This window comes from Asterias rubens, chromosome 3, assembly GCF_902459465.1.
Source record: "Asterias rubens chromosome 3, eAstRub1.3, whole genome shotgun sequence".
NCBI lineage: Eukaryota > Metazoa > Echinodermata > Asteroidea > Forcipulatida > Asteriidae > Asterias > Asterias rubens.
The window spans coordinates 7060242-7072504 of record NC_047064.1 but is presented as its reverse complement, the minus strand read 5'-3'; the positions used below and the strand labels follow the sequence as shown (position 1 = coordinate 7072504).

General features: G+C 44.7%; 2 protein-coding genes across 2 annotated transcripts; one reads left to right on the top strand and one right to left on the bottom strand.

Annotated features, from left to right (window-relative positions):
• Positions 1 to 1278: 1278 nt before the first annotated feature.
• On the bottom strand, positions 1279 to 5643 carry LOC117288273 (cytochrome P450 2J6-like). Its single transcript, XM_033769059.1, is given in 4 exon segments — positions 1279 to 2487; positions 2687 to 3233; positions 3235 to 3650; positions 5234 to 5643. Coding segments are annotated over 4 exon segments (1503 nt in total). The 5' UTR covers positions 5592 to 5643; the 3' UTR covers positions 1279 to 2305.
• A 353-nt stretch (positions 5644 to 5996) lies between these two features.
• On the top strand, positions 5997 to 8640 carry LOC117288023 (formin-like protein 14). The gene is given in 2 exon segments (XM_033768704.1): positions 5997 to 8537; positions 8540 to 8640. Coding segments are annotated over 2 exon segments (1494 nt in total). The 5' UTR covers positions 5997 to 7144.
• The last annotated feature ends 3623 nt before the right edge of the window (positions 8641 to 12263 follow it).

Genomic DNA, 12263 nt, shown 5'->3' with positions numbered 1-12263 from the left:
AAAGGCACTATACACGTTTAGTAATTGCCAAAAGACCAGTATTTTCACCTGGTGTCCCAACATTATGCATGCAATAACAAACCTGTGAATATTTGGGCTCAATCGATAGTTGCAACTTACCTCTTTCTCAAAAACTAAAACGTTACTTCTGAGAGATCCGTTTCTCATACTATCAACAGCTTTCCTCGTTACCTAGTAAGTTATGCTAATGTTTTATGTAACTTTATGCTAAAAACGCTTATTTTGAGTATTTACCAATAGTGTCGAGTGCCTTTAAACAGTCATTCCCAGCAGGGTTCAGGTAAACATCACGTGGTATTTGTGTTGGGTATCACTGCCTTGCTGAGTAAAATATAACATTCCGTTTGTTGGCAAATTATTGAAAGGTTGTCACACACTGACATCACAATGGGACATTTGGGGATTGCACAGTGGCTGATACTGTGGGTAAGCCGTTAAAGGGGAGGTATACGTTTGGTGATCACTCTTTAAGTTAATAAGTATTGGTCGTTTATAAAGTGTTTTGAGAAACATTTCTCTTCGAATTAATGTGGTTATAAAAAATATATTAAAAAAAATCAGTTTTTATGTACCAAAATTTGAATCTTGGACAAAGTGTGTATTCCTATAATGGGATTATTCTTCCTGCATGGACGTTTTTTTTTTCGCTCAGGATTGTCGGCGATATCTCAAAAAAGCGCGACCACATTGAAATTAGTTTTATTGGTAAAATATCTACGTCATGTCCCTCAACAAAGCGTTTCTCAATGACAAATAGATGGACAAAATGGCCACGTCGTATGGGGTTGGCGAACGGCCCTCTACAAACAAAGAACAAGCATTTACAGAGAATATACAACATGTATAAAAGATAAAATTATCTCATGCAACTAATTTAATGGAATACAGTAACGTGATGTACGGTCCATAATACACAATCACATCACAAACGAGTAAACTCGACTAGAATGTATAATGGTATAACAGGTTCAAAGACCAGTCTTTTCACTTGGTGTATCTCAACATATGCATAAAATAACAAACCTGTGAAAATTTGAGCTCAATTGGTCGTCGAAGTTGCCAAATGACTATGAATGAAAAACACCCTTGTCACACGAAGTTGTGTGCTTTCAGATGCTTGATTTCAGACCTCAAAACCTTATTCTGAGGTCTCAAAAATCACGTGAAAAATTACATATTTCTCGAAAACTACGTTACTTCAGAGAGAGCTGTTTCTCACGATGTTTTAGACTATCAACAGCTCTCCATTGCTCGTTACCATGCAAGTATAGTTTTTATGCCAACACTTATTTTGAATAATTACCAATAGTGTCCACTGCCTTTAACACATTGCTTACTATACAGAGTGCTTGTTAAACTTGCATTGTAACACACTCTAACAAAAATAATGACTTGGCATAAACCTCAACATGATACTTCTCGCATGATAATAATAACCGTCAAGAGGACCTGGAGAGACAACTACAAACCAAAACAGATTTGGTGCTGTTACTCGGTCATGTTAAAACGGAAAAGCGAAAGGTCCAAAGATCAGGGGACACAAACTTTAGTATTTTTTTAGTAAACAAAATATATGCAAATAGCAAAGTTGTATCAGACCCAAGAACAAAGAGGGCGCACTTGGTATCCCAGCATACAACATTATTATGTAAACGTGAGTCAGATGGTCTGTGCAAACGCAGCATTCATATTTTGGCCAAGCCCTTAACAGAACTATGTTCCACCCATTTCTACTGCCTTTTACAAGACTTTAACGATACTGAGTCTTTTTTTAATTAAGCAAGGACGGCTCTTTTCCCCATTTCGTTGTAATGTAGATTTAAGAAGGTATTGAATTGACCCTCATTTACAACGCATCGGATAACGCAAGGCTCTAGGCCCGGGACGCCTTTAAGTGTTTTACCAAAACAAATTCAACGTTGTCTATATAAAATAGTTCCACCTGTTTGTTGCCTCGTACTGAAAGTTAACAATTACAACAACAAAAGGAAATTAATAATACACCATCAAAATGCTCAAGAAACCTTCTCTTAAATTCTGAGTACACATTTTGGTATTACTATTTACAACTGAATTTTTTTCTTTTTTGTTATTCTTTAAAATCTTTTAAAATATCGAATAACCTCAGAAACAAAACAATAAAACAGCTTTTTACATAATCACAATCCAGTCACCCTAGTAATAATGTGAATTTATTATCATAGCCATGATTAACAATCAAGAGGAGTGTAAAACAAAGCATTCCTCTGCAAGCGAAGAGATTGTGGGTTGATTGTTGGTCCATTTACTCTCTAGGAATGGCACAAACTTCGAATGGAATCGGAGCTAACGTGAGGCCATTGGTAGCCTCGAAAGATAAAGGTTGAGAATCATCCAGTTTCTTGAAGGAAAACTGATGCAGTAAATGTGAGAAGAAGATGAACAGCTCCATCTTGGCAAGCTGCTCTCCAAGACACACCCGACGACCTGCAATGGAAACAAGAACAATACCAAATTAAGTTTGTATCAACATATTCAAGCGGTTAATGTAATACGATTGTTTCCGAAAGATCATCTTTGTTAAAGTCTCGTGTTCCATCACTGAGTCTCTTGTGTACTTGTTTTTCCCCATGTTTGAATGCAGTTGTTTTTTGATGATGGGATAGAATTGGATCGGTCGTGTTGCCTGTACTAAAAGGCAGATGCTCCTCCCTCGGCTTCAAGGAGCCAGCTTCGTCAAGAAATCTCTCCGGATTAAATTTGTTTGGATCTGACCAGATCGATGGATCTCGGCTGACCGCCCAAAGATTAGCAATGAGCATTGTCCCCTTTGGGATATCGTAGCCAAGTAGGCTGGTATCCTCGGAGAACCTGTGAGGAAGGTTAACAGCCACAATGGACGCCAGACGCTGCACCTCAAGGATGGTCGCCTCAGTGTATGGTAGCTGAGGTTTGTCTGCGAGGCGTGGTAGACGATTTCTACCCACGATCTCATCTATTTCCTGTTGTATCTTGGTTTGTGCCTCAGGGTAGGCCATCATGTATAGCAAAGCCCAGCGGAGGGTGGTTGATGAAGTCTCTGTTCCGGCCGCAAAGAGGTCCAGGGATGTCAGCAACATATTATCTATGGTAATGTAACTCCTGGTGTTCTTGGTCTCGTTGACGTGAGTGTCTCTGATGAAGACGTCAATGAAATCATTCAAAATGTCGGCATCTACATTGCCTCGGTGTTAATTCCTCCACGTTCTCCCGGAGGCACTCGAGAATCAAGTGTACGTTACTCTTCATTTCTTTGAAATCTGACATGAATGACAAATAATCCATGATGGGTAGAACAAGATACACCTGTCCACCTTTATTTAGTTCGAAGTTACGGTTCATCAACTTCAGCAGTTGCTGGAACTTTGGATCAGAGTAGTCGAATCTTTTACCCAGGGTAACGGAGCAGATGACATTCGAGACAGCATTACCTAACAAATGAGCTGGATTGAATGGGTTCCCCTCGTGTTCCTTGATACCGTTGATGAGGCACCCTGCCTCGGTAGCGATGGCGTCCTCGAAGCTTGACCTCCACACGCCCAACCCTCTCAGTACTGACAGACAAAACTTCCTCTGCTGAGACCAGCTGTCACCAGAAGAGTTGACCACACCTAATTGAAGAAGAAATAACTATACGATACAACAACTGTCTTTCGTCATATGAATTCCTTTGTACAGCTTGAACAACCAACTATACGGAAACGCCGCTAATCGCCTAGAACGCAGTACAAACAGTGTTGTATGGTTTAACCAGTATCATTATCTCAACTTCTCATTATGTTTAGAGGTTCGTAACACGCAATGTATAGCAGTCCACCCGCAGAACACTCAACTTAATAAGTCACCTTTGTCATTTATCTGCGCGAGTAGGCGTGATTTTTCATGCGTGACCTTGGTTTGAATATTAACTAGTACAAAGGGCTTCTGAAATTCAGTCTTTTTTTTGCCTTTTCACGGGTTATTGGCTGACGATGACATCATCGACTGATAGGGCAGCATGCTGTTTTTCGTTGGCATGGTACTTTGACCACCAAGCCTAAGTTATTCAATAACAAAAGCGCCCGTCTATACTATGGGCTGAATGAGGAATCCGCTCATACAGCCCATGGTATAGACGGGCGCTTTTGTCAGTTATTAACTTAGGCTTGGTGGTCAAGGTACCATGCCAGCGAAAAACAGCATGCTGCCCTATCAGTCGATGATGTCATCGTCAGCCAATCACCCGTGCAAGAAAACCATTCTGTCTAATAGTTGACTTTTTCGTAATGTGAGATTTGGATTAGCGGTGGAAATCGCTGTATCCTGACTGGACTAGGAACGATCCGGTCTCGCTTTAAACATTTCCAGGTAGAATATGAAATAATCTATCCATACATACTAATTGGGGACTGTTGCCGACATTCATAACATGAACATTTTCCGTGTTTTTGTGACATGTTTTCTCTGTAAAAATTTCACTTTTTAAAATTTGAGTTGCACCGATTGTTTTTATACATAACGACAGATATATTCTTCGTTTCAATTTACTGGTGCATTATTTTGGTTGAGACTTTTCAGCAAAGGCTGAAAATGACCGAATTACAGAAGCCCTTTTGACTAATTAGTACTCAAACCGAGGTCACGCATGAAAAAACGCAGCATATCCCTGTAGATAAATAACAATGGGGATTAGTGTACTGCAGGTAGACTAACTGATAGGTGATAAGTTTTGCAGCCAATTTTTTTCTGTATAGCCGGTGTCAGATGCATTTGTGTCCGCGATGCAAAACTGTCCGCTCCGGACACTTTTGCATATGCAATCGTGTCCGGGGCTTTGCAAAAACCGTCCAGTGGCCATGTACATGACTGTATGATTGCAGCGAATACCCAACGGCCGATGAACATTCAGTTAGCTTGTAAACCAAGGGCGTTTAATTTACTGTAAGGACGGTTTTGCACGGGGCAGACACAACTGCATATGCATATGTATCCTGTCGGACACAATTGCATTATGCAGCAGCGTCCGCGCGGACACGATTGCATGTCCGACAGACATTTTTGCATATCCAATAATGCCCATTAGATAGTAGTGCATACATTGCATGAGACACCGGCATTTTTTGCTACGTGGTCCGTAATCTGTCTGAACTTCGTTCGATGTCTTTATTCAATAATATGAAGTGGTTTGGAAAGTATAATTAATAGCAAACGTTACCCATGGCCTCTGGATCTTCTGTCATGTTCCTGAAGAAGCTTGTGGGTGGACGGGCTGCGGTGTTGGGGTGACTAAGAGCCTCCTTGATAGAAGCGAAGCTGTTGACGACCACCACCAATGTACCGCCTAGATTCATACTAAACACCGGTCCGTAGGTCTTAGCCAGTCGGGTTAAGTTCTTGTACTCGTCCCCGGCCGAGATGAGATTTGGGAGGTAGCCAAGAAGGGGCCATCCAGTCGGGCCGGGAGGAAGGTTCCTCGGCCGTCGGTAAAACCATGTAGCTATGAAGAGAGCTGCCAACCCAACCAGTACTGACTTGACAGTCAATAGGCTAAAAATCACATCAAGAAACGCCATGGTTATGTTCTATGTAAATTTCAGAGCTAACAGAAATGTTAGGTTTCGGAACTCATTAGGTGCACGAACAAACTATTTGGCATATGGTCCCAGACTCTTTCATTGTTGAACTGTTTTACGGATCAACCGTGATCGAATGATACGGCACATCTAGATAACTTGCTGAATATCTAGGGGCCTACATTATTTGCTTGTAAAAGGCACTGGACACGTTTAAAAGACCAGTATTTTCACTTGGTGTACCACAACATTATCCATCAATAACAAACCTGAGAAACTTTGGGCTCAATATTGGTCATCGAAGTTGCAAGAGAATAATGTGTAATGGGATGAAATTGCAACCCCCTTTTTTTGTTACCCCTAGTTTCCCTATGTCCTGCTCGGACTAGGGCGAGTCTAGGGTGGGTGGTTGCCTGGTGGTGTGTGATGAGTGGGTGATTGGTAGCAGGCTTTGCAACCAATCACGGCTATTGAGGAAGGGATGTCTCAGGGGTCAGTGACCAAACCCAAGGAAGTGGTTTGACACTTGGCCACTGGACACCGACAGAGGACGGATAGTGTTAGAATTAACCCTCCAAGTTCCTTCAATAATTACACTTTGCCTCTGTCGGACATCTACGTTGGATTGCGCCAGCCCAGCTTTATCACCACAATAATTGTATATTCATCCCCTGTCCTGCTCTAGGCCGAATCCAAATCAAGAGAGCCAGCAGGACAGCGTGTCATCAACTGTAGCCTACTTATCTTCACTGTATTTTCGTCATACCCACTTGTACCAGAACAGTAATCCTGTCCCCTGATCAAGGACAAGGAACTGGTTCTGAAGTCTTCAAGTTTGTCATCATAATCTTCGCAGCCCCAATATCTTCAACTTTGCTGGAAGAACTTTTTCATTGTCACACCATCTTCAATTCAAGTATCTTCAATTCAAGTTATCGTCAGCGTCCGTCCAAGTCCAACACCAACAGATAGGCCATTCATTTATTTTTGTTTTATATTTCCATTGTATAAAGTTTCATTGTTATTTTCGTTGCATTTTTATTGTCGAGACCCGCTGGGTTTGTTTTTCTCCTCTTTTGTATTTGAGATTTTATTATTATCTCATTTGCACTGTATAAATACAGCGTTTTAAATTCGCCTCTCCCTTTATAGTAGTCGGGATTTGAATAAAACTTTCTTCATATTTTACAACACCACAAAAACAGCGTGTCCCTTGTAAAATTTATTATGTTTCAGCACAGAGTGCGCTAGCCGCACTCAAACCTGTTACATAATTGGCGCCCAATGTGGGGATACGCTGTATTTCGTTTCCAATTTTGATTGTGTGTTCAAACAAAACACCTTTCGACGACTACTGATGGGGCCCACATTATTTCTCGACATTGTTTTCTGCTAAACTTGCCAACTTTCCCCATTGTATTTATTTGTTGTTTTTCAGCATTGCTCTTGCCACAGTTTTAATTTGAATTTATTGTTTTCATGTACCCTTTGGTTGCATGTAATTATTTACATCAGATTTTTTATTTATAACTCTTAACTTCATTTTAATCATTATGTCCGTGTTGGTGGCTAACATTCCACCTGAAGCCTCCCTAGCGCAGATACGTTATTTTCTAGGACGGGCTGGTGCAATCCGTAACATTACTGAGCCGTCACATTCCGGAAGTGCCTATGGCTCATATGTATATTGCCAGTACACTTCTCCGGCAGCGGCGGCTGAGGCTGTTCAGTTCCTTAATGGACAGTCCCTCCTCAATGGCTACCCTCGCTTGTCGCACCGGCAGCCTCCACCCCCTGGACTCGACCCTATACCAATGGCTTCCCTCATCCCCTCCCACGAAGATGTTCTTCGTACAACCCCTCCCTTGCCTATCCTTCATCCCCCGACACCGATGACTGTGCCCATACCAACCATACCACAACAATATCCTATTTCTCACCCAACTACCCCTCCCCCTTCCATTCCTTTTTCCAATCCTCCCCCTCCTGTACTTTCTCCTATCCCCCAGGCGGCCTTTGCAGCGCCGCAGCCAGCGCCGCAGCCACAGCCGCAACCGCCACATGCGTTTCCATCTCATTTTCCCCCACATAGGCCTTTCCCTGCCCATCCTCAGCCCCCAGCTGCTTATGTCCAGCCCCCCAAGATCTCTCCTTTCCTTGGGGATGTGTCGTCAAAGGGGCATGGTGTTGACTTCGACTCTTGGAGATTCGAAGTCGACTCCTTGCTCCGAGACGGCACATACTCGGAGCAGATTTTGGCCCCATATGTTCGCCAATCGATCCGTGGAGAACCCAGTCGGCTAATTCAAACGCTGGGCCCCCACCCTTCGATTGGCGCCATAGTTTGTGAGCTGGAGGGGAGTTACGGCACCGTCCAGGATGGGCCGTCACTCCTCCAGCGGGCATATAACAGCAACCAAGAAGACCAGGAGACGGCTGCTGGTTTCGGTCGCCGTCTCAAACTCCTCGTGTATGATGCGTGCCGTCGTGGTGGCCTTCCTGTGGCCACCATGGACAACGTTCTGATGCAAATATTTTGGCGTGGCCTGAGAGACCAACAACTCAAGAATATCTGTCGCCATAAGAAGGACGAGGTAGCCACATTTGATAGTTTAGTGCGCCTCGTCCGCTTGGGCGAGCAGGAGTTGGTTGCGAAACGCCCCGTGAAGGACCTTCCCCCTGGCCCTCCACGCCCCACTCCTGCCCATGACTTCAAAGATGCCCTCTCGGTAATTTCGTCCTCACTGGCTGAGCTTAAAGTCGCCTTAACACCCCAACCAGCGGCCCCTCCAATCCAGCCCCCACCCCATTTTCGGAGCTTTGCCATGACCTCCAACAACCCGCCCCCACTCAATCCGCCCACACCAGCACGGTTTGAGTGCTATAAATGCGGTCAAGTCGGGCACATTGCCCGTGGGTGTCGCAACCCCCCTAAGCCTCAAAAGTCCCAACAGTTAATTTAAACAGGCACCTGCCTCCACAGGAGGTGATGTGGCAGGCAGCCTCGCCGTCAAACCCGGCGGCCTCCACCACACCCCAACAATCCTAAATCGCTTGGTGGGTAGTGCCAATGAGACAGAGGCTTGTGTGTCTGGTGTGAAATGCCTTTGCCTCGTTGACACTGGGTCACAAGTTACGACAGTTTCCAAGTCCTTCCATACCAAACATCTTTCCTCCAATCCCATTAAGCCCATCAGTAACCTTCTTCAAGTCCAAGGTGCTGGTGGTGCTACTGTCCCTTTCCTAGGATACATCGAAGTTCAAATCTCATTTCCTTTTCAACTTCGTAATGAGCCTGCATCATACTGGGCACTAGCACTTGTTGTACCGGACACGGCTTATCATGCCAATGTTCCCCTTTTGGTTGGTACCAATATTATCGCTCAGTGCAAGTCGCATTGTTTCCAATCGTATGGGCCACGATTCTCTCAAAAGGTAGCCCTGCCCAATGCCTTGCAACTTGCACTCGAAAGTCTGTCTGCCCAAGACAAATGCAAGAAACAGAAACTTGGAAACGTGCGAGCAGCCGGTGATAGGGTTATCACAATTAACCCAAATGAAACCGTTGTCGTTGGTGGTTTTGTAAAAGCCCATCTCCAAGCATTGCATTTGAAAGTTATTGTTGAACCCGCTGAGGGACATGCCCTGCCTGGCATGTTGAAAGTCCTTCCTACAGTCCTTACATTGGACCGCGATGTTCACCATAATTATGTTCCAATAACAGTCAGAAATATGTCCCTAAAACAGTGCTTCATCCACCCGAGAACTGTTTTGTGCAAATTGGAGCACGTTGATTCAATCTCCTCTCCTACTTTTGAGAAAGAATCACGAACCAATCACCCCACCGATGTCGTTCTAGACGAGACAGATGATTTCTTGAATATGTTCAACTTTACTGAGTCACCGATTAGTTCCGATAATCTGACTACAGTTAAAGATTTCTTGAAACACCGTACTTCTGTTTTCTCACTTCACGACAAAGACCTTGGACACACCACCACTGTCCAACATGGAATCACTTTGACCAATAACACGCCCTTCAAAGAACGACATCGCAGAATTCCCCCTGCTCAGTATGATGAAGTTAGACAGCTGATCAGGGAGATGCTCGATGCTGGGGCAATCAGGGAATCACATTCCCCTTGGGCATCCCCTGTCGTCCTAGTACGGAAAAAGGATGGCAGTCTGAGGTTTTGCATAGATTATCGTAAACTGAATGAACGTACAGTACGCGATTCCTATGCACTGCCCCGCATTGAGGACACATTGGATGCCCTACATGGCGCAAAGTGGTTTTCCTCTCTAGACTTGAAAGCTGGGTATTGGCAAGTGGAGATGCGAGAAGAAGACAAAGCAAAAACGGCTTTCACAACCCCGCTTGGGTTTTATGGAGCAAACCGTATGCCTTTTGGCCTTACTAATGCCCCAGCAACCTTCCAAAGACTCATGGAACGTTGCGTGGGGGACCTCAACCTGAAAACATGTTTAGTCCACCTCGATGACATCATTGTTTTCTCAAGTACTTTCGAGGAACATCTCGAGCGACTTGAGTCAGTACTCACACGGCTGCAGCAGCATGGTTTGAAACTAAAGCCGTCCAAATGCCATCTTTTTCGTTCCTCTGTGAAGTACCTCGGTCATGTGATCTCGGCAGCAGGCGTTGAGACTGACCCAGATAAAACTGCTGCCTTGAAGACTTGGCCAGTTCCCAGTAACCACCAGGAAGTTCGATCCTTCCTGGGATTCGCTGGATACTACCGCCGATTCATTGCAGGGTACTCCAATATAGCCAAACCCCTTCATGCCCTTACGGTGGGCCTCCCAATGAAGAAAGGTGTTGGCCGTTCCCACAAGCCCAAACCCCCTCCTTTCACCTGGACCCCACATTGTCAACATGCTTTTGAATACCTGATCACACAACTAACAGAGGCACCTGCCTTGGCTTATGCTGATTTTAGTCAACCCTTCATCCTTCATACTGATGCCAGTGTCACTGGTCTTGGTGCAGCGCTGTATCAAATGCAGGATGGACGGGAACGAGTTGTTGCTTATGCAAGCAGAGGTCTCTCAAAGAGCGAAGCAAACTACCCTGCCCACAAACTTGAGTTCTTAGCTCTGAAGTGGGCCGTAACAGATAAGTTTCATGATTATCTTTATGGGACTAGTTTTAGAGTGGTGACAGACAACAATCCTCTAACTTATGTGCTCACGACTGCCAAGTTAGATGCAACTGGACATCGTTGGCTCGCTGCCCTGTCTGCATATAATTTCACATTGGAGTACAGGAGTGGCAAGCTCAATGGTGATGCAGATGGCCTGTCTCGTCGCCCCCACCATGAGACTGCAGCTAATTCACAGACTGTTCCTGTTGAAGCTGTAAAAGCTGTAGTGGGCTCACACGGTGTTTACCTTGCCAACTCAGCCGAGTCACCCACCCCATTTGTAGAGACTCTAGCCCTGCAAGGCTCAGCTGTCCCACCAGAAATCGATGATCCCCCACTATGGCCTGGCCAAAGTCCCATTCCTCGGGTGTCCACCGAGGAGTGGCGACAGTATCAACGTGAAGATCCTACCATTGGGAAGATCGTTCGATACATGGAGGAAGGACAATGTCCCCAGGGGAAGTTGAGACATCGAGAAAGTCGTCATGTTGTTGCAATCCTACGGGACTGGGACAAACTCACATTTCGAGATGGTGTCCTGTACCGCCAACGTACAGAGAAAAATGGTGGTAGAATTTTCCAACTTGTTCTCCCCATGCTGTACAGGGATGTTGCTTTCCGTTGTCTTCACGACGAAGCTGGTCACTTTGGTCGTGAGCGGACTCTTGACTTGATCCGTTCTCGATTCTTTTGGCCATACATGGCTTGTGATGTTGATAATAGGATTCGCTCATGCCCCAGATGTATCAGGCGTAAGATGCCCCCAGTTGCTATAAGGACAGCCCCAATGGTAAGCATTACAACTTGTGAACCAATGGAACTGGTGTGCATCGATCATCTTTCCCTCAAAACGACTGGTGGTTCACAAGCGGATATTTTGGTTATCACCGACCATTTTAGCCGTTATGCCCAAGCAATCCTGGTACCAAACCAAACAGCTAAAACTACTGCCCGTGTACTGTTTGACAATTTTTTTGTCCATTATGGATTTCCTGGCAGACTTCATTCTGACCAGGGAAGGGGTTTTGAGTCAGATGTTATACACCAGTTGTGTAAAATAACCGGCATCACTAAGAGTCGAACATCCCCATATCACCCCCAAGGAAATGGTCAAGTCGAACGTTTCAACAGAACATTTCTTGAGATGTTAGGGACATTGCCTGAGGACAAGAAGTCAGTGTGGAAAAAATATGTTGCCCCTCTGGTCCATGCATATAACTCCACCAAGAATGATGCAACTGGTTTCTCACCGTACTTCCTTATGTATGGTAGACATCCAAAGCTTCCAGTCGATATCTTTCTTGGATTGGAACCACGAGAGTCGGCCAATAGAACCCAGGGAGAGTATGCAAAGCAATTGAGACGACGCCTTGCTGATGCATACAACCTGGCCTCAAGTCACTCTGACAAGTCTAACTCCCGTAATAAGGCTCGTCACGACATCAATTTGAGAGCTGCCATCTTACACCCTGGTGACAGAGTTCTGGTTAAGGTTGTCGCTCCCACTGGA